The sequence below is a fragment of the Emys orbicularis genome, chromosome 14 (genome assembly GCF_028017835.1).
Source record: "Emys orbicularis isolate rEmyOrb1 chromosome 14, rEmyOrb1.hap1, whole genome shotgun sequence".
Classification (NCBI taxonomy): domain Eukaryota; kingdom Metazoa; phylum Chordata; order Testudines; family Emydidae; genus Emys; species Emys orbicularis.
Window position 1 is genome coordinate 33,723,797 of NC_088696.1, and position 19,320 is coordinate 33,743,116.

Genomic DNA, 19,320 nt, shown 5'->3' on the forward strand with positions numbered 1-19,320 from the left:
CTTCTCCGCACCGGCCTTGTCTTCCTAGAATAACGCCTTTCATCCATTTACAAAATCTAGCAAGTATCTTTGCTGATGCAGTAATATAACTGCAGTCATACAGTGGTAGAGTAGCATGGAAAACAAGCATATATAATCACTAATTCAGTAACAGGTTTTTACTTGTAGTCTGATAGTAGTATATTTCTGCTTTTTATGTTTCTTGCAGTCCCAGGGGATTTGGGTAACCAGTTGGAAGCCAAATTGGACAAACCCACAGTGGTGCACTACCTTTGCTGCAAGAAGACAGACAGTTACTTTACGCTCTGGCTGAACTTAGAATTGCTTCTGCCTGTCATCATTGACTGCTGGATAGACAATATCAGGTAGGACCACAGCCCTGTCAGGAGAAATATGGAGTTCTTCAGATTTTTCCTGCACCCTTTCCATCAGCCGCAAACACCTTACATAAATATATGCAATCTAAAAATCTTTCTTCCAATTCAGGAGTAGCAAGAAGATTTTTCACTAGCTGTTTGGGTGGCATGTAGGGGGAGGGAAGCCTTAGGTAGGATAATGGGATAAAACTGAGGGATCTTCAGGTTGCATATCAAGAAAAGTCTCCTTTAAGTGCCTTCTAAAAAATGGCATAACTCTACTGCCCCATAGGCTCTCAGGAGTTGAACATTAATTTGCAATGAAGGTTCTTGGAAAAAAAACCCTACAACTAGCAATTAAAATACCAAATCTGCTTCATTAGAATATTTTTAGTTTTAAAAATCTGTATGTGGCATTAGTGTCTTCCCTCATTAAACTTCTAATTGCTACTAGGTGTACAAAACTATATAGCAAATCAAAATCCCCAGCTAGCAGGTGTTAACTTCTTGTATAGTGCAGTACTATAAAATACTGCACTAGCACATTTCTAGCTGTTGTCTATGTGCCGGACTTGAAAGGTGCTGGTCTCGGCAAAAATCCATAACGTGGTTCCCTGTGTTGGTAGATGGATTGCTCAAGTCGGGGATGGCATTTTAACATTGTTACAAGCCCACATTTTAGCCAGTTGACTTTCAGAAATGTTCCTCTGCTAATGAAATGAATCTGATATTTTAAATAGAACTTTAAAGCAGCTCAGCATAATTTTTCTCAATCCTCTTCTCCACCTCAGGCAGAAGCCTCTGTAAACAAGGCATCTTACACCATATCCTGAATGTCTGGATTGTGTCTAACGGAAGCAAATTCTAGAGCTGAAGGGTTTTCAGGGAGTGTCCGGTCTCCAGGTCCAAATGCTCAAATCTAGGAAATCTTAAAGCACCTCAGTTGTCTTAGCAGCATGTAGGGAAAGGCCAACCAACACCCAAACCATATAGGAATTTCTGGATTGGTGTCAGCACCTTCTATTGCATGTGGAAACTGATAGACAGGAAGCTATTTCTTCATCTGGAAACTGTTTTCCTCTCTGTGGCTAATGCTACCAAGTAGGTAGGCATTTACATTCACTAGATAGTCCTAGGTAGAGTGCATTGCAGTACTCCAGTATGGAAGTCATAAGATCTACACTGGGGAAATGGACCAGATGAAAGACGTTTTTGGCCATAGTCACTTGAAGCCCCTAAATGAGGATCTGAAAGCACCCCCAACAAATTAATCTTGCCCCTTCCTGCCCACTGGGGGAGTCAGGATCCAATATTTTATAATATCCCTTTCAGTTAAAAATAGCCCAACACTAAATACTTTCCTTTTGAATGTAAAACCTATAGTGTCGATGGCCCTATTCCCTTGTAGTGTATACATTAACACCGTTTGGGGACAAAAATGGTCCCCTTCAGGGCTTCTCCACACTGGACGCTTTTTTTTTTACCTTCAAGGGATGACTCCTACAGGTGGGGAGTGTGCACAGCAGCCTTTACAAATGTGTTAAGTATCTTGGAGGTAAAAAATAGTCTAGTGTACTCACCTTGAGGGTGTCTTTTCACTCCTGAATTCACTGGGCTCTTACGTGAGTGTTTAACCCCTCCTCCCCCCACTATAATCCTTTAACCCAGTGGTTTTCAAACTTTTTTTTCTGGCAACCCAGGTGAAGAAAATTGTTGATCACGACCCAACAGAGCTGGGGATGAGGGGTTTGGGGTGTGGGAGGGGCTCAGGGCTGGGGTGCAGGGGTGAGGGCTGTGGGTGGGGCTGGGGATGAGGGGTTTGGGGTGCAGGAGGGGGCTCTGGGTTTGGAGGGGGCTCAGAGCTGGGGCAGGGGATTGAGGTGCAGGAGGGGATCAGGGCTCTGGGCTGGGGGTGAGGGGTTGGCGTGCAGAAAGGGGCTCTGGGTTTCGGGGGGAGCTCAGGGCTGGGGCAGGAGATTGACACTGCCCCCCCCCCCCCCCGCTCCAATTGGCTGGTTCCCATCTAATGGGAGTGCGGAGCCGGGGCTCAGGGTGGGGGCAGCACGCAGAGCCCCGTGGCCCCCCCATCTAGGAGCCAGACTACTGCTGGCCACTTCTGGTGCGCAGCGAGGACTTTTAATGGCCGGTCGGCGGTGCTTACCAGAGCCGCCATGACCCAGTGCCTTACATTCCGCAACCCAGTACTGGGTTGCGACCCGCAGTTTGAAAACCACTGCTCTAACCAAGTTTGGTGCTTTTAATCTAGACTAGCTGACCTGACTTGAGGTACAGGCTAGAGTTCTGTCTGGTAACATGCCCATCTTGCAGGATGCAGACTAAAATCACTCGAGAGCTGATAGTCCCTGACTTTCTTGAGTGTCCCTGCGTAGACATGTCCTTAGAGATGCTTTTTTTAATGCTGTTGCCTATAAGGCACCCCATACTGTAAATAAGTATTTTGAAGCAGATCTTATTACAACTTGGGTAAAGTCCAGTTCTATTTTGTAATGTAAACAGGGAGCCTAACTATGTTGATGGCTTCCTTGGTCTAAGACTTTAGACTGGTTCTCCAACACAATTAAGGACTCATCTGCACTTCACTTATACTATGTCAAAGGACAAATTATAACCAGGTCACCCAACAAGGTTATAGTTCCAGTGTAAGTATACTCTTAAGTGGCTTATTGGTAGCTATTTCGTTGCTATTTGATGAATGACCAGAGAGAAATCTAGCAAGTAGAAGAGCCTAATAGAGAAGCACGGGTACTCACAACACTTCCCTTTTCCTGGGGTCCTGGGCCAACAGAAATCTAGGTTTGCATTACCTCAGAGAGATTAGTTTTACAGTTAATTGTTTTGAGCATTTGTTCTCTGACAGATTACTCAAAATAGCTTAATTATTTCACTTATTGTAGAGACAAACAAATGTTTAGCTTGCAAGTAAAACAAGTTAGACTGGTTGTTGTGGGGGTAAAAAAAAATCTGCATTCCAGACACTTCACACCCTCTTGAGATACATGGAACCTGAACAGGAGCTACAAAATACTTAATGTCTGTCTGTCCTTGTAATCTTTGTTTCCCAAGAGGCCTTTGCTTTACTGCTGGTTATGGCTTTTCAAATATTCCTTCCAGCTGGACAGCTATTCCTAGTTAGACGTGATTAGCTTACTTCTATTTAGGGGACCTATATGAAGTCTCCTTTTAGTGCTCTATTCTCCACTATTGTATTATTTTACTTCTTACATTCATAACAAGTTTCTCTAGCTTCTTGCCAGACGCAGACTGACACATCCCCGAACCATACAAGGCATTTCATACTCTGTCTCCCTGGGACTGATGTTTGCTCCCTTTACCGTACACCCAGTTTCTACAGACTGAAGATAGAGCTCTATACTCTTATTTTCAGAAACTAAGTAGAAGAGTACAAAAAACTTTGTTTGCACTGTGTGTAACCACTTGTGTATTGAAGTGCCCTTGTAGTAGTGTCTGGGCTTTGTGCTGTTCCATGTAGGTAATAGCTCTTAATCCTTTTTATTGTATTCAGCAAACATAAGTCCCATCTTAGTTGAGAGCTGCTAAGTCGGTGCCAGTGGCGGCTCCCATCGACCTAAGTGCGGCTCCCTACATTCCCTCTAAGCGGCCGTGCAGCAGGCTATAAATAGCCGTGCAGCAGCTCTAAAGGGCCATGCAGCAGGGACCTGGAGAGGAGAGAGGTGGGGGTGGGTGGGAACTGGGGAGGGGAGCAAGTTGGGGCTTGCAGAGCTGCTGTGGACCTCTCCCTTGGCCCCGGAGCACCTGTGCTGCCTCCGGGCAGGGGGGAGAGAGGGTCCCTTCCCCCGGAGCTCCCGTGCTACCTGCTGGCAGGGAGAGGGCTGGGGGGAGTCCTCTGACCCCAGCTCAAGGGCAGCCTGCCTGCACCCCAAACTCCTCATCCCTGATCCCACCCCAGAGGCCGCACCCCCAGCCAGAGCCCTCCCCCGCGCATCCCAACCCTCTGCCCCAGCCAGAGCCCTCTTCCCCCCCCCGCATCCCAACCCTCTGCCCCAGTCCTGAGCCCCTTCCTGAACCCTAAACCCCTCATCCCTGGCCCCACCCCAGAGGCTGCACCCCCAGCCAGAGCCCTCCCCTTTCCCCCCGCATCCCAACCCTCTGCCCCAGCCCTGAGCCCCATCCTGCATCCTGAACCCCTCATCCCTTGCCCTACCCTGCAGCCCTCACCCCTGCATCCCAACCCTCTGCCTGAGCCCCTGCACGCACCCCAAGCCCCTCATCCCCAGCTCCACCCTAGAGCCCTCACCCCCCCTTGCATCCCAACCCTCTGCCCCAGCCAGAGCCGTCCTCCCTTCCCCCCCACATCCCAACCCTCTGCCCCAGTCCTGAGCCCCCTCCTACATCCTGAACCCCTCATCCCTGGCCCTACCCTGCAGCCATCACCCCTGCATCCCAACCCTCTGCCTGAGCCCCCTCCTGCATCCTGAACCCCTCATCCCTGGCCCTACCCTACAGCCCTGACCCCTGTATCCCAACCCTCTGCCTGAGCCCCTGCCTGCACCCCAGAGCCCTCACCCCCACACCGCACCCTCTGCCCTACCCTGGGCCACCTCCCACACGCCGAACCCGTCAGCCCCACCCCATGTGGCTCTCACATTGAAGTTTTTTTGCCAAAATGGCCCCCACTTCAAAAATAGTGAAGAGCATTGTGCTAAGTAGTAAGATGGTACGTCTCATATTTATTATGTTTTCCTTTCCCCCCAGGTTAATATACAATCGAACAAGTAAGATCACAGAGCCTCCGGATGGAGTGGATGTCAGAGTCCCAGGGTTTGGACAAACATTTTCCTTGGAATTTCTTGACCCTAGTAAAAGAAGTGTTGGTATGTACTAGTTTTGTTCATTGTCACATGTTTAATACCTTTTCCATTACATCTGATATACAGCACTTTAGAGGACTGCAATTTCCATTCACAGTTCCCTACTGAAGTCCAAGGAAAGCTATGTAGCATTTGTATGAAGTAGGATAGTACATGGGTTCATTTTGCTTATCAACATTAGTACTGTGTATTCGCAGGGCTTTGGAGTGGAGCCCAGAGCTGGAGTGCGGAGCAGCTCCGGAGCAGTGGAGCTGCAGGTTTTTGCCTGGAGCTGGAGCGGAGCTGCAGGACACTGTATTGTCCTGTCAGAGAAATAACCAAAAAAAAAAAAAAAAAAAAATCTTGTGCATATGTTATATGTCATGTGGCTAACCTGAGAACTTTGTCTGATGAACAAAGGGGGCAGAACTGAGTGCTCGCCAATCTGTTAAAATTTATTCAGAATTAAAATTCTCAGAATGAAACTCCAACAGTCATCCTAAAGGCTTCTGTAGGAAATGAGACAGAGTGCATAGAAAAAACTCTCTGCAACAGGGGCTTTACAAACTGAAAATAATCAGGAAACTTTTAATAATAATAAAAAAACCTTCTCTTTGCTGCAGCAACCCCAGGCCAGGTAGCCCTGAGGGGAATGGATTTCCATACCCATTGTATGAATTTGGGAGATCTGGCACTCCTTTTCTTCCCTTTTCCCTCAAAAAATTCATACAGTAATGGACTCTAAATAGAGGGGTAATTTAGCCCCAACTGCTGTATCTCATGACTATGAATTCCTGAGAAAAATACATCTGACATACTGACAATTTTCATAGCACAATCTCATTGGGAGATGCTTAAATCTCTGACCCAAAAGTTGAAGTAATGGAGGTTTAGATTTGATGTGTTAGCCTGTTACTGCCACTTGTATTACAAAGAATCCTTAAAAGCAGCAAAGAGTCCTGTGGCACCTTATAGACTAACAGACGTATTGGAGCCTGAGCTTTCGTGGGTGAATACCCAGTTCTTCGGATGCACGATTTCTTAGACTAATACAGCAACTCTTTCACAGAATGTGTACTTGCAGTGATGGAAAATAAATGTAATGTGTGCACTTGGTGGTAGGATGATACTTGAACATCCAGTAGCCTACTTTACAAATGGGATTTACTGCTTGACCAGAATTCATAGTGCACTTTGTCATGCAGGTCTTGGTGAGAAGAGCATATGGGAGCAGCTTGTACTTAAAAGCACAGTTGGCTGCTAACTGATTTTGCTGTGTGTGATTGTCCTTTCTTTGCTGAAAGGCTATATATTTTTTTTAATTGGTTTTGTAGTCTTAAACAGTCCGTGAAGGGATAATAGTACATTTACAATCTCCCTCTGACCTTTTTAATATAGGACACACTTAAACAGCAGTCCCATTACTTTAGAAATCAGTAGTTAAATCAGCCCAAACTGCTGATAGGACTTTTGGTAGAGAAGGTACTAATCCAAAATGGAAAAAACCCAATTTTGATGGCCTTAAAGATGTTTTAGGCCTCCAGTTAAATGGGCTTTGAAGGATTCTGCTCTAATATGCAGCCCTGTGTCTCCAGGCTTCACCTTTTGTTGCAGTGTTTGTTTTGGATACAACTGTACTCACCCCTTTACTAGAGGGATAAATAAAAGGTTAAATAAAATGCAATTTACCATATCACTTGAGATAACTAGTCTGCAAATACTCTGTCCATTGTTTGCTATCAAAGCATTGTGTTCAGCCAACTCAAGTGGATTAAAATTCCTAATCTTTTGATGGAAATAAAACTAGTTTCACAGTAGTTCCTATCCTAGAGCAAATCACAAGTGTCTGTATCCAGGAAAAAATGTATTTGGAAGGCCCAGACTAGTCTGTATAAATGTTATCTTCCTGCAGTTATTTGGTGGTCAGCTCATTGTAAAAACTCTAGTGTACATGAGCTCTTAGAATTGAGAATAGTTTATTGCACTATTATCTGCACATTGGTAAGCCACCATATTTATGATTAAGTGCAGCATGTACAAAAGGAAGGTAGATGGAAAAAAAGTTGCAGTAGGGATTGTCTCACAACAGTTTAGAGAATTTTTCAGAAGAATAAAACCTCTTTGTATCTTTGGTACATACCTAACATCCTTCACTTTGCCTAATGCAGCCAGCTGTTTAAACTGTGTCTTGGACTAAAATAATCTTCTATTTGTATGGAGGCAGAATAATCTAACTGGAGTTAAACTTCAGTTTCACTATTGATGGACGCCCAATAAGGCTGATGTGATGCTGATCTCTTCTTTTTCTGTCCACAGGCACTTACTTTTACACATTGGTGCAGAGTCTGGTAGACTGGGGCTACCAGCGGGATAAAGATGTAAGAGGAGCTCCCTATGATTGGCGGAAGGCACCAAGTAAATGAAACTTCATTACCTGAATTAGTCATTTTATTGACTTTCTAGGCAGCAAATTTGGCTGAATTTATTACCCCTTTCTTCATGAGATCCCTTTTACAACCCTAATCCTGATTAGAGTGACTGTTAGGGTCCTAACTCTGGGAAAACTCCACAGGAATTTTGATAAAATTATATAAGACACGGAACAAAGCCCCCAAAGTAGTAATAATGGAAAGTTCTAAAGCACCTCCCTGAAATAAACTTGGTCATCTATTAGCAAGGCATAATCCACAGAACCGCAATGTTGCCTCAAAGTCTAACTCTGTTACTTAATTGCTTTGTCTGGAGAAATCGGCTCCTCCGTGTGTAGTGTCATTAAAATTCAAGGCTAAGGGGTAATGTTCAAACCTGTATTCTGCATTTACACATTCCTTTAGCTGTGTAAGAAGGTCAGAGACCCTGTACTCTTTATTGCACTCTAGTCTTACTTTACTATCTCCTGTCTATAGTTTGAGATAAAAAATACACTCTTCATATTACATGTGAAGACAAAATGAAAAAGCAGCACATTCATGCATGTAACATTTTAGTGTCCCAGGCTGTTGCCCTGCCCTGAAGAGTTTAATTCTAAAAGAACTGAGACATGGTCTTATTTTGAAATCCAGGGAACTTCTTGATGAAAATCAACAACCCTGATTGTTTGGTAACAGACTGGTCTGCAGCTGGCCTAAAAGGATTATGAGGGTAGAGAGATGGATTTTATTAGGTTTTCTTCAGTTTGACGAATATGTAGTTACATGTTACAGACAGGAATGGTATTGTCTCAGAAGGCACTAACAGGATCTCTAAATTAGCAGTGACTAGTTTTGTTAAATCTTATTAAATCCATTGACAAAATAAAACAAGTTGGCAACTGCTGCCTATAGAATTTTAAAAAGGTCAAAAATACAGCTGGACTGAAAAGCCATGGTTTTACTCAGTGAGCAAAAATGGGAGTTTTCCTAAGGCTTCTAACTTACTGTCTTTTAAATTAAGAATAAAGAATCTTCCAAGCAGCTTCAGGTGGGATTTTCAGAAGTTCTTGGTGCTGGCCTAATTCTACTCCCATTAAAGTCAGTGTGAGTTTTACCATTGAATTCAGCGGGAGAAGTTAGACCAATGTAGAGCACTTTTTTGAAAAGCCTGCCCTTTGATAAATACATGCTACGGAGAGAGAAACAGTATAAATAGTTTTCTGAGCTTGAAACAATTCACGTCTACATTTTTAGAAACAATTCTAAGCACATGAAAAGTGAGGAAAATTTGGCTTCTAGCAATATGCTGTTTGAATTAATGGTATGAATCTGTTCTCTTTACTTACAGCATCAAAAGCTAAGCTTTTAAAACACTGTATATTGAAAGATGGCATTTGCAAACAACCTCTTTACTTAACTATACTGTCTTGATGTTTCTAGATGAGAATGGAGACTATTTTGTGGCCCTTCGAAAGATGATTGAGTTGATGTATGAACAAAATGGAGGTCCTGTGGTCTTAATTGCCCACAGTATGGGTAATATGTATACTCTATATTTCCTCAACCATCAGACTCAGGATTGGAAAGACAAGTACATAAAGGACTACGTGTCACTGGGTGCTCCATGGGGAGGAGTGGCTAAAACCCTTCGTGTGCTGGCTTCAGGTACGTAACCTGCTTAAATACTTGAATTTAAATGGAAGCTACCACAGGATGTTAAAGGGTTACTGTTAACCATAGCATTAGAGGACAGAGTTTGAGATGCTACAAACTTTCAATTAAAAAACAGCTTTCAGCCCATAAGCTTATAACTGCCCCAGTTTCAGGCACGATTTCCAAATTCCATTCCCCTCCTATATAGAATATGGTTTTCGTATCCCGGCATTGAGCTGTCCTATTTACTACTTTTTGGGGTGATGGAATCGGGGCACAAGGGGCTATTGCCCCCACAGTGGGAATATTGTGTGGGCTCTGCCCCTGCGTAAACTCTTGCATTCCTTGGGAGGGGGAGGACACTGGGACCGAGAGGGTCTGGAACGGGCCTAGGAGCAGGTAGGAGGAATGACTGGGACCTTACCGGCCTGGAGACGCATTCTCCCTCCCCCCCCGCCCAATCTCAGTATTTTTCCTCCCTCTGTCCCCTCTGTTGCTGCTTGCTTATTTTGTCTGTCCCCCTTTGCAGCTGTATGGCTGCCTAACCCAGCACGGTAGAGTCTCCAGCACATTCCATTCCTTGCTGTTATCCTTCCAAACACTCATTACTCTCAATTTTGTATTGCAAAACTGACTTGGAAGCTTCTAAATGCTCTTTTATAACTGCAGACTTGGCAGTTCTCGAGGTATGTGGAGTCCTGAGTGATGGCAGAAGCATGGCCACCTGTAAAAGTCTTTGCAAGGCACACACAGTTTAACATTTAAAGTGGTTTTTAAGAATACGAATCTCTCAAAAAGTGTGGCATTATATATTGGTAGTAATGAGAGGTAATGTTTGGTAGCTGAAGTGAATATCAAAGAAGCTAGGCATGAGACTTAAATTTATTTATCCTCATTTTGTTTAATACAGACACTGTTCTTTCACTAATCTTCAAGGAATTGCTCCCCAGTAAAAAGAACATACAGTACGCAGTGTACCTTTTTGTAATTTCAGTATCAGACGGTCATGCCTAAACATCTCCTGTAGCAGAGGGGTGAATTAATTTTTGCATATTGCTATAATAATAATATTTGGAGATATACCTATCTCATAGAACTGAAAGGGACCCTGAAAGGTCATCAAGTCCAGCCCCCTGCCTTCACTAGCCGGACCAAGTACTGATTTTACCCCAGATCCCTAAGTGGCCCCCTCAAGGATTGAACTCACAAGCCTGGGTTTAGCAGGCCAATGCTCAAACCACTGAGCTATCCCTCCCCTGCTTAACTATTAAGACCTTTGGCTTCCTCTTAGCTCAGTACTAACTTATGATAGGTTTGTTTGCAGTTTTTGTTCCTGAAACACTTTTACATCAAGAAAATTAGGAAGGACATATACCAAAGTGCTTACGAGGCGTGGGTGCTTCAAAAAAACATTTAATGTGCTTAAATAAGGCACTTGGTTTTGAGATGGGAATGTACAACTCAAAGCCACTAATTAAAAAGCTGAAAATGCATATATCCTTTGGGTGCTTACAATTGTTTATTTTTGTCAACATAGCATTGCAAAATTGATTTTTCCCTCCCCCAAATGGCATCCTGTGGCTTGCAGGCTTCTGCAGAAACTACGGACTTTTTCATGTGGTGTACTCTAAATATCCAGAGCAGGAGGCTTTACTGGATAACTAACTTTGCATGGTGTCCAGGTGATACAAGATGTGAGCAGAATTAAACAGCACCACTTAGGATCTCCCCATACCTACAATGTTTTGCTTCTTACTTGTTACTGCATGAGCAATATTTATTGTATGTAGCATCTCTCATCACAAAGTGGCTGTTTGTACATATGCATACAGAAGAATCACTTCAATTTCTACTGAAATACAGCCACCACTGGGACAGAATGTAGTCACTGTAACAGCGTACAGCAGTAGGAAACAGTATCAACAGGAAGTGAACGATAGTGCAGGGGAAAGCTAGGTGGGCAGAGTGTAAATGACAATGTTGGAATTAATCTGTGTGAGGCTTTAGCGGCAGGTGTGCCATTTGAGGCACAATTGAACTTTTTATGTCATACAAAAAGAGAAAGCAAGGGAAAAGTGTTTAAGCACAAGTCTATTAACTGGTTTCAAACAAGAGCTACAAGGAACAACTTCAATGTTAAAGTCAAGATAGAAAACATTTTCCTCAGCAATGTGACAGGAGTATCTTCAGGACCTTGTGGTGTTCACTCTACTCTCTTCCGGTTTCCTTTCTTAATCAGATTCAGGTGGTGGTATGTTGACCGTCAGCTGCAATTATATGGAAATGCTGGCAAGCTTAATTAGGGCACCAGCGGTATTGTGCTGCAGCCCTCCTTACTGGACTAGAGAATCAATAGTGCCATCTAGTGAGTTTAAAAATACAGCATATTTTTTGAAACTTAAAAACAATTAAAATATCTTTCCCCCCCCCCCCCCCCTTTTTCTTTTGGTTGATTTACATTCTTCCTGCACACTTTGGGTGGTATTTCAAGGCATTGTATAGCTGTTGACTTGGTATATGTACTGAATTTTGCAGGATGGTGTATTTTTTTTTTTTTTTTTTTTTGGTACAGCATGGGTGGTATTTTTTTATGTAGGTGTTCAGAAAGTGCACTTGTTCATGTATAGGAGCATCCTGTTTACTTTCTTCTGGGTTACTTACACTCTTTACTCCTGGGGGAATTCTGCAACAAAAAATTAAAAATTCTGTGCACAATATTTTCAAATTCTGCAAATTGTATTTGCCAAAATAACACAATATAATCACACCAGTTTCAATTATTTTTGATCATTTATTTCAAAATACCTGTCAGTAAGCATGCCTGTAACAATATAGCCCACAAAAAAGATTCAGGAAATGTTTTTTGACAAGTAGATTCCTTACTAGGCATATTAATACTGAACTCTTAGTAATTCATTTAGACTACAATACTGTATATCCTGTATACTGTATATCCTGCACCCCTCAAAAGCAGTGCAAAGGCTTGGGAGTGTCTGGGGTAACGGAAGAGCTGAGGGAGAGGGAAGTAATTGCTGGGAAGGAGCCTGCGTGTGAACTTGGAGGGTTGTTGGGTGTGAATGGGAAAAGTATGGAATAGGTTTTGGGAGGGCAGGAGGGGGAGGGATTGTTAGGGAGCTTCCCCCATGCAGACCCTGACTGACCCCCAGCCTCTCCCATTGTCAGGCACATCTGCCCCTGTCCCCATGTGTCCCTGCACCCCCTGCCCACATGTCCCTCCACCCCCACCCAGACACCCCCTCCCCCCATCCCCATGTGGCCCTACACCCCCTACCCCTGTCCCCATGTCTCTCTGTGCCTCCACTCAGCCACCCCCCATCCCCGTGTGGCCCTGCATCTCCCTTCCCCCTGTTGTCCTGCACCTCCACTCCCATTCAGCCCCTGCCCCAGTCTGTCCTCCACCACTAGCCCTTATGAGCCCCATTTGACCGCCGAGCAGCCCCACGCTGTCTGTCTCCCCATAGCACCTGTCTCCTGACCTGGCCCAACAGTCGCTGTGAAGAAGACAGGCTCTTTCTCTTCCCTCGCTGGCCCGGAGCTGCTGCTCTGTTCTATCACTGAACTGTGAAAACCTGGGTGTTAACATTGTTTCTTCTGCTGTCTCATGAGATCTCTTGAATGCGCAAATGTACAGAGGATAACACCAGCCAGTTCTCCCAACAAAAACATTAAGGGAAGAGTGTCCCTGTGAATCACTGCACAATCTGCATCTGTGATTCCTTTAGAAAAAGAATTTTAAGATAGCTTTACAGATGGCCAGAATGATTGCCTAATGATTGATGTTGTGAAGAACTTTTGGGCCCAAAGCTCCCAAATGAGCCCAAGTAGAAAATATTTTCTTCTTAAACGAATATGTCAGAAAGGTAGCCTCAGGAAAATGCCATTCTAGGTTGTCTTTAGCAATGTTTCTTGCCCCTGTCATTCAGTCAACTAATTTGTTCCTCTTTATAAGGTATAAGCAGTTATTGGAATTGTATCTACAGTATTTAAAACATCCAGACTGTTTCCTACTAGTGATTAATGTATTTCCAGTCAAACTCTGTAATCTTTTAAGTAAGGAAAGTAGGATCCTCATTCATTCCATCATTATAAGCAGTAATTGATATTTCAGTGTACAATAAATAAAACAAAAATCTATTTTGTAGGTGACAACAACAGGATACCTGTCATCAGTTCACTTAAGATCCGAGACCAGCAGAGATCTGCAGTTTCAACCAATTGGATGCTCCCCTACAATTACACGTGGCCTCCAGATAAGATCTTTGTAAGCACACCCACAGTTAACTACACTCTCCAGGATTACCAAAAGTTCTATAAGGACATCAACTTTGAGGATGGCTGGTTCATGAGACAAGACACTGAGCCCTTGGTCTACCAGATGATACCACCTGGTGTGCGTTTGCACTGTCTCTTTGGCACTGGTGTAGAAACACCTGACTCATTCTACTATGAGGCCTTTCCTGATAAAGAGCCCAAGATCTATTACAGCGATGGTGATGGTACAGTGAACTTGGAGAGTGCCTTACAATGTCAAAAGTGGGTGGACAAGCAAAAGCAGGAAGTGATACTGTTTGAGATGTCAGGAAATGAGCATATTGAGATGCTGTCTAATGCTACAACTATTTCCTATGTAAAAAAACTTCTTTTTGGTTTGTGACACCCTATGTGGACAGTTTTTTGTTTTTTTGTTTTTCTCCATCACCTGTGATGCCTTCCCTTAAGTGAGGGGAAAATGCCTTTTGATCCTTTGGTTTTAAAACACTTGGATTATTTATTTGGTCTCTTTTCAGGCCGTGTTCAGAAAGCTGTTTGGTGTCCTTAATGATCACTTGTCTCTTGGATTAGTGTTCATAATGCATCATAGTGTTTCACATTCTAAAGGCTTGGTCATATGTGCATTCTGGTGCTGCTAGACAAATGTCCAGTGTTCATACAGAAGTTCACTTGAACATTTTTCACACCCTATGTGCAATATGTGCAGCCTACACCGTTTCTTACTTGTGATCTTTGGAGAGTTGGGGTGACGGAAAGAATTGCTTGCTGGTTACTGTCAGTTCTGTACTAAAGCAATGGAGAGGTTGTGAAGGATTTTTTGAATACAGTAACTTTCCAAAAGGGTCACAAGTTCTGAATCATTGTCCATAAATAAGCTAGTAAATATGAAGGTCCAAGCAGGTGTTATAAATAGACATGGAGTTAAGATATTGCAGGACTTTGGTCATATCCAACTTACCTGTTTCTTCATTTGTACTGCTGCTGGAAAAGAGGGAAAGTGCATTAATTACCTGAAGTTCCTTATTTGATGTCTTGGAAAAATTGAAGAGAATCCAGTTGTCCTTAACTTTAGTAAGTTGATGACTTAGCATCAAGAGTCTAAGGCTGCTGGCTTCATGCTTTAGATTTTTTCCCCTTAATTAAAAAAATAAAAGGTTAGTAGTTGTCACTCCTCGTACAATGGCTATGGCTACATGGTGTATACATTGAAATCCACAGGAACTTGGTATCAGCAAATTTTGTGTGAGGTGCTGACTTCACATGTCAAAGTGACAAGTTATCTCCATTAGTTCAAATGGTAATAGATCTCAAAAAACCAAAGCCCCCTCCCACCAAAACAAGTAAAAATTAAAGTTCCCACAATGGGAAAAAACCCCTTTGTATGTATCTTGCTTTCAGCCAAGTACACTTCTGCTGTGATCCAGTTTCCAGCTAACTAACCATCTTTCCTATTGGATCAAAATTATGTTTAGTTGAAAAAGCTTAGAATTATAGAGTATTTATAGAGAAAAATATCTTTCCTGTAGGGGTAATGAGTTCTTAATTTGGGTTGAGAAACAAACATTTAAAAGGGACACTATGTATTAGGCCCCAGAAAATTGCATAGCATGCATCTCTCCATGAAACAATACTTCAGTTACTTAACCATGGTAGACCACTTGTCATTGCATTTTTCAGAAAACTGCTATGAACACTTCCAGGGTGCAGGGTTCTTCAGGAAAAAAAGTTACCTTAAGAGTTACGCTCATCAGAAATCCTACAGAATTAAGAATCCATTGATTTCTAATGTTAGGAGATTGCAGTTGTATTAAAGGTAAAGTTTAACCATTCTTGTAGTGTATAGAGGTTGTTTGCTGCCATTGAAATCTTTGATTAGGATGTGCTGATCTGACAGTGTTCTCTCATTAGTGTTTGCCACTGCACAATGTTAACAATCCGGCACCGGGTGGCTCTAGAGTGCTCAAGGTTCTAATGTATTTTGCATTAGCTAATCACTTCTAGAAATCCTGACTGGGATCATTGGTAAGTTAAATATCTCCCTGTACAGAAAAGAGAATAAGACTAACTCCCTGTCTCCGAGGGAGGACAAGCATTCCCCAGTAGAATGGAAGGTCTGTCTCTTGGAATCAGCTACCTAAGATCTAGTGCTCGGCAACTATATGGCTCAAGCAGACTTTCCCGCCTCATCTGTGTGGGCTAGTCCACTGCCAGATCTGAGTTGCCCACTGGCTATCTGTAACACATGGCTGACTGCTTAAATCTTAGAGAACAGAAGGATGAAATCCTTTTAGTCAGACTGTTTTTTGGAAGGCTTCTGCAGATTGCTGTACCAAGAACCACAGTTCTAGTCTAAGGCTCTTCATATGGTCTAACTCCATTGTGGACAAACTACCGTAAGATTGGTCTGCAGTACATACAACTATGCAAAGTAACTGATTCAAAAGTCCAGCTTTTTCAAATCTATGATACTTACCCAGGTAGAATGCATGCTTGCTAACTAGCACCAGGCTGGGCGGAACTGGAATCTGTATTGGCTCCCAGCATAGACTGAAGAATATCGGTAGGGCTGTAGAAGGGACTCAGGCTCTACCTGGTCTGGAGGATTTTTTTAGAACTGGTTTATTTACAAAGCTGTCCAGCTCTGTGTGCTTAATCTGTAAAATGCTTAAAAATCTACAGCAAGAGGTTTTTTGGCTTTGGTATTCTGTATACTTGAAGAAGCAGAAAAATTGACACTTCTAAAAGAGCTGAACCAGATTTTTTTGTTCTGATTTAGCATTTGATATTTACTGTATTTTCTCCCTTTGGGAAATGCACAGCTCTGTTTCCAGCTAATTCCATCTCATACTTTTACCTTCATGCCAATAACCCTTTAGTCCACACTCACTTAGCTTTCCATTAACAGATGGACCCTCCAGTCGCTTTTTGTGCTCAGTAAGTCTGCTCTCTTGCTTTTACTTAACACTGGTAAGTGGAGTTGACAGCCCTCCAAACCTTGTAGACTTGCTGTGATTTGTCAGCATAAATCCTTGTTTCTTTCCTGAGCAGAATTGCACATCTCTTACATTAAAGTGTGAATGCTGAGGACTCAGTTAAAGTATCCACACATCTGATGATTACCTTTGGTTGGGGGTGCTTTATAAGACAGATCACAAGTCTGATTTCTCATTTTCCATCAAATCCTCCTGAGCCCTGCTCTTTTGTCTACCGTGCAATCCCAGGATAGAGATGTCCTCAGTGTGAAATAAATGGAGTACCTAAAATACAGGGGTATTCATCCCAAAAGGTGGAAGCAGTTACATTGTGCATTTCCCTTTTCTACTAGAAGTCTTTCTTTATTGTGTGACCCTCTGCATTAGAGGGCAAACCAAGTCTATTTAGAATCACTTTAGTAGGGTTGTTTGCAGTGTTTTTATAGCCATGTTGGTCCCAGGATATTAGTCAAGGTGGGTGACATGTAATATCTCTTGGACCAACTTCCGTTAGTGAAAGACAAGCTTTCAAGTTTACACAGAGCTCTTCTTCAGGCTGGCTGTAAGACTGTTGAAGTGTGCAGTCTTCAGTATTCTACGTTCTTGTGGAGAAACTACTCTGAGGAAATAATTATTGCTGGAAAGAGGAAAATAAAGTAAAGTACCTCAGGTGCTTTGCTTCGCTGGTTTGAAAGGTGTAATTTGCTGAAATTCCTTCTGAGTTATGCTAATTACTTACCATTTGTGAATGTCAATTTTTCTCCTAATCTTCATTTTCAGGATATTTTCAGAAACCAAAAGTAGTTAAGGACCAAAATGTATGTTTTATTTCTGTAAAGAGAGAATGCTGGAGGGACTTCAGCTGTTACTATAGTGCTGCTGCAGGGTCACTATGTGATTCTGCTTGGAACAGAAGATTTTAATATCAAGCAATAATTGCAAAGGAGTCGCAGGCCAAAGGAAGGAATATTTGGTATTAAGATATTTCTTGGAGCAAGGTGTATTCAAGACCCTCTTAAATTCAGGGAATGTTTGGCAGTTACTTTGCTGCTCTAAACTTAACAGTATTTTGTATGGAACATGATCTGGTGAGACCCAGCATTTTATATATTTTCTTCTTTGTGTATGAATGACTGAGTTATAGATTTTTGCATATTTTATTGTCAGACTTTGATAACATAATAAACTTTATCTAATATTGAATGCCTTTTGTCATGGGTCACACACAACTACAGATGCTTCTCTCGCGCGCGCGTTCTCTCTCTCTCTCTCTCTCTCTCTCTCTCTCTCTCTCTCTCTCTCAAATATGCTACGAGTCGTGAACGTATTCATGCTTATTGCTGCTTAAAAGGCAGCATTTTATCCAAATTATGAGCTGAACCAGATAGCAGCATAGCTTCCTTCCAATGTAGAGCATTGCTTTAGAAGGGAAACTGAAAATACAAACACTGTCCTCATTCTGCACTAAAGTAAATGCTCAATTCAAACAATTAGCACAAATTGCCAGTTTTGAGACTCAATATGAGCAGAAGCCTTCATCCATAGTTTCCAACCTGTTCCTCCTAGGCCTCTTGTCTCGGTAGCTTTTCTTCAAATACGTTGACTTGTTTATAGTCGTGTTAGACTGGTGGTGACTGGTGACCCAAAAATGGTGGAGGTGCAATTGCTGGAGACATCCCTTCATCTGCTGCCCTTCTACCTTCCTTCATGTAGTTTGACAAGACTGTCATGCTAGGGATTGGGGAAGAGGCCGCAGGAGTAGTTTCATTGGGCAGATTAGGCAGGTGTTTAGAAAGGAGAGAAGAGTGTTTTTGTTTTTTTTCCCCTTCCCTCTTAAGAAATCAAAGAAGGGCAGGCTGGGAGAACAGTATTTGCCTCTGTATCCCCTTTGCTGTTTTCTAGTCATTTCAGTTTATCTCATGGCTAGTTCCTAAATGACCAGGTTTTTAATGTCCTGTATTTTAATTCTACCTTATAGTTGTTCTGTTCTCTTTTTGTAGGGCTCTGATTTCCTCTTTTATTCATTCCTCATATTGTCATTTGTTTTTTCCTAACTTTTTCCTCCAAGTTACACCTGCTTTCTCTCCGCTCAACTTCAGCTGTTCACCCTCACTTTTCCTTTAAAGCTGTCTTGGTACTTCCATTTAGTTCTCTGCCTGATAGAGCAAGTTTCTTGACAGCATAAATGACTACTTTTTGGAGCAGCTAGTCCTGAAACCTACAAGAGGAGAGATGATTCTTGATTTAGTCCTAAGAAGAGCATGTGATCTGGTACAAGAGATATAGCTAAACTTAACATCCTTGGGGGGAGGGGAGGGACATCAAAGAACCCCACCCCAGTAGCATTTAACTTCAGAAAGTGGAACTATACAAAAATGACGAAGCTAGTTAAATGGAAATTAAAAGGTACAGTCCCAAAAGTGAAAACTGCATGTAAACTTTTTAAAAACCATAATAGACATTCAAATTAAATGTATACCCCAAATTAAAAAAAAATAGTAAGAGGGCCAAAAAAGTACCACCACGGCTAAACAACAAAGTAAAAGAAGCGGTTAGAGGCAAAAAGGCATCCATTAAAAATTGGAAGTCAAATCCTATTAAGGAAAATAGCATAAATTTTGGCAAGTCAAGTGTAAAAGTATATTTAGGCAGGCCAAGAAAGAACTTGAATTGCAACTAGCAAAAGACTCAAAAACTAACAGCAAATTCCATCAGAAGCAGGAAGCCTGCTAAACAATGTGGAGCCACTGGGCAATCAAGGTGCTAAAGGAGCACTCAAGGAAGA

General features: G+C 42.5%; 1 protein-coding gene across 1 annotated transcript in view; it reads left to right on the plus strand.

Moving 5' to 3' along the window:
- Positions 1 to 15,268, plus strand: part of PLA2G15 (phospholipase A2 group XV) — a 29,593-nt gene extending 14,325 nt beyond the window's left edge. The window contains exons 2-6 of the mRNA XM_065416559.1: positions 209 to 365; positions 5,112 to 5,230; positions 7,523 to 7,621; positions 9,058 to 9,282; positions 13,434 to 15,268. Coding sequence (XP_065272631.1) covers positions 209 to 365; positions 5,112 to 5,230; positions 7,523 to 7,621; positions 9,058 to 9,282; positions 13,434 to 13,945 — 1,112 coding nt within the window. The 3' untranslated portion in view covers positions 13,946 to 15,268. The remainder of the gene's footprint in view (positions 1 to 208; positions 366 to 5,111; positions 5,231 to 7,522; positions 7,622 to 9,057; positions 9,283 to 13,433) is intronic.
- Positions 15,269 to 19,320: the final 4,052 nt, after the last annotated feature.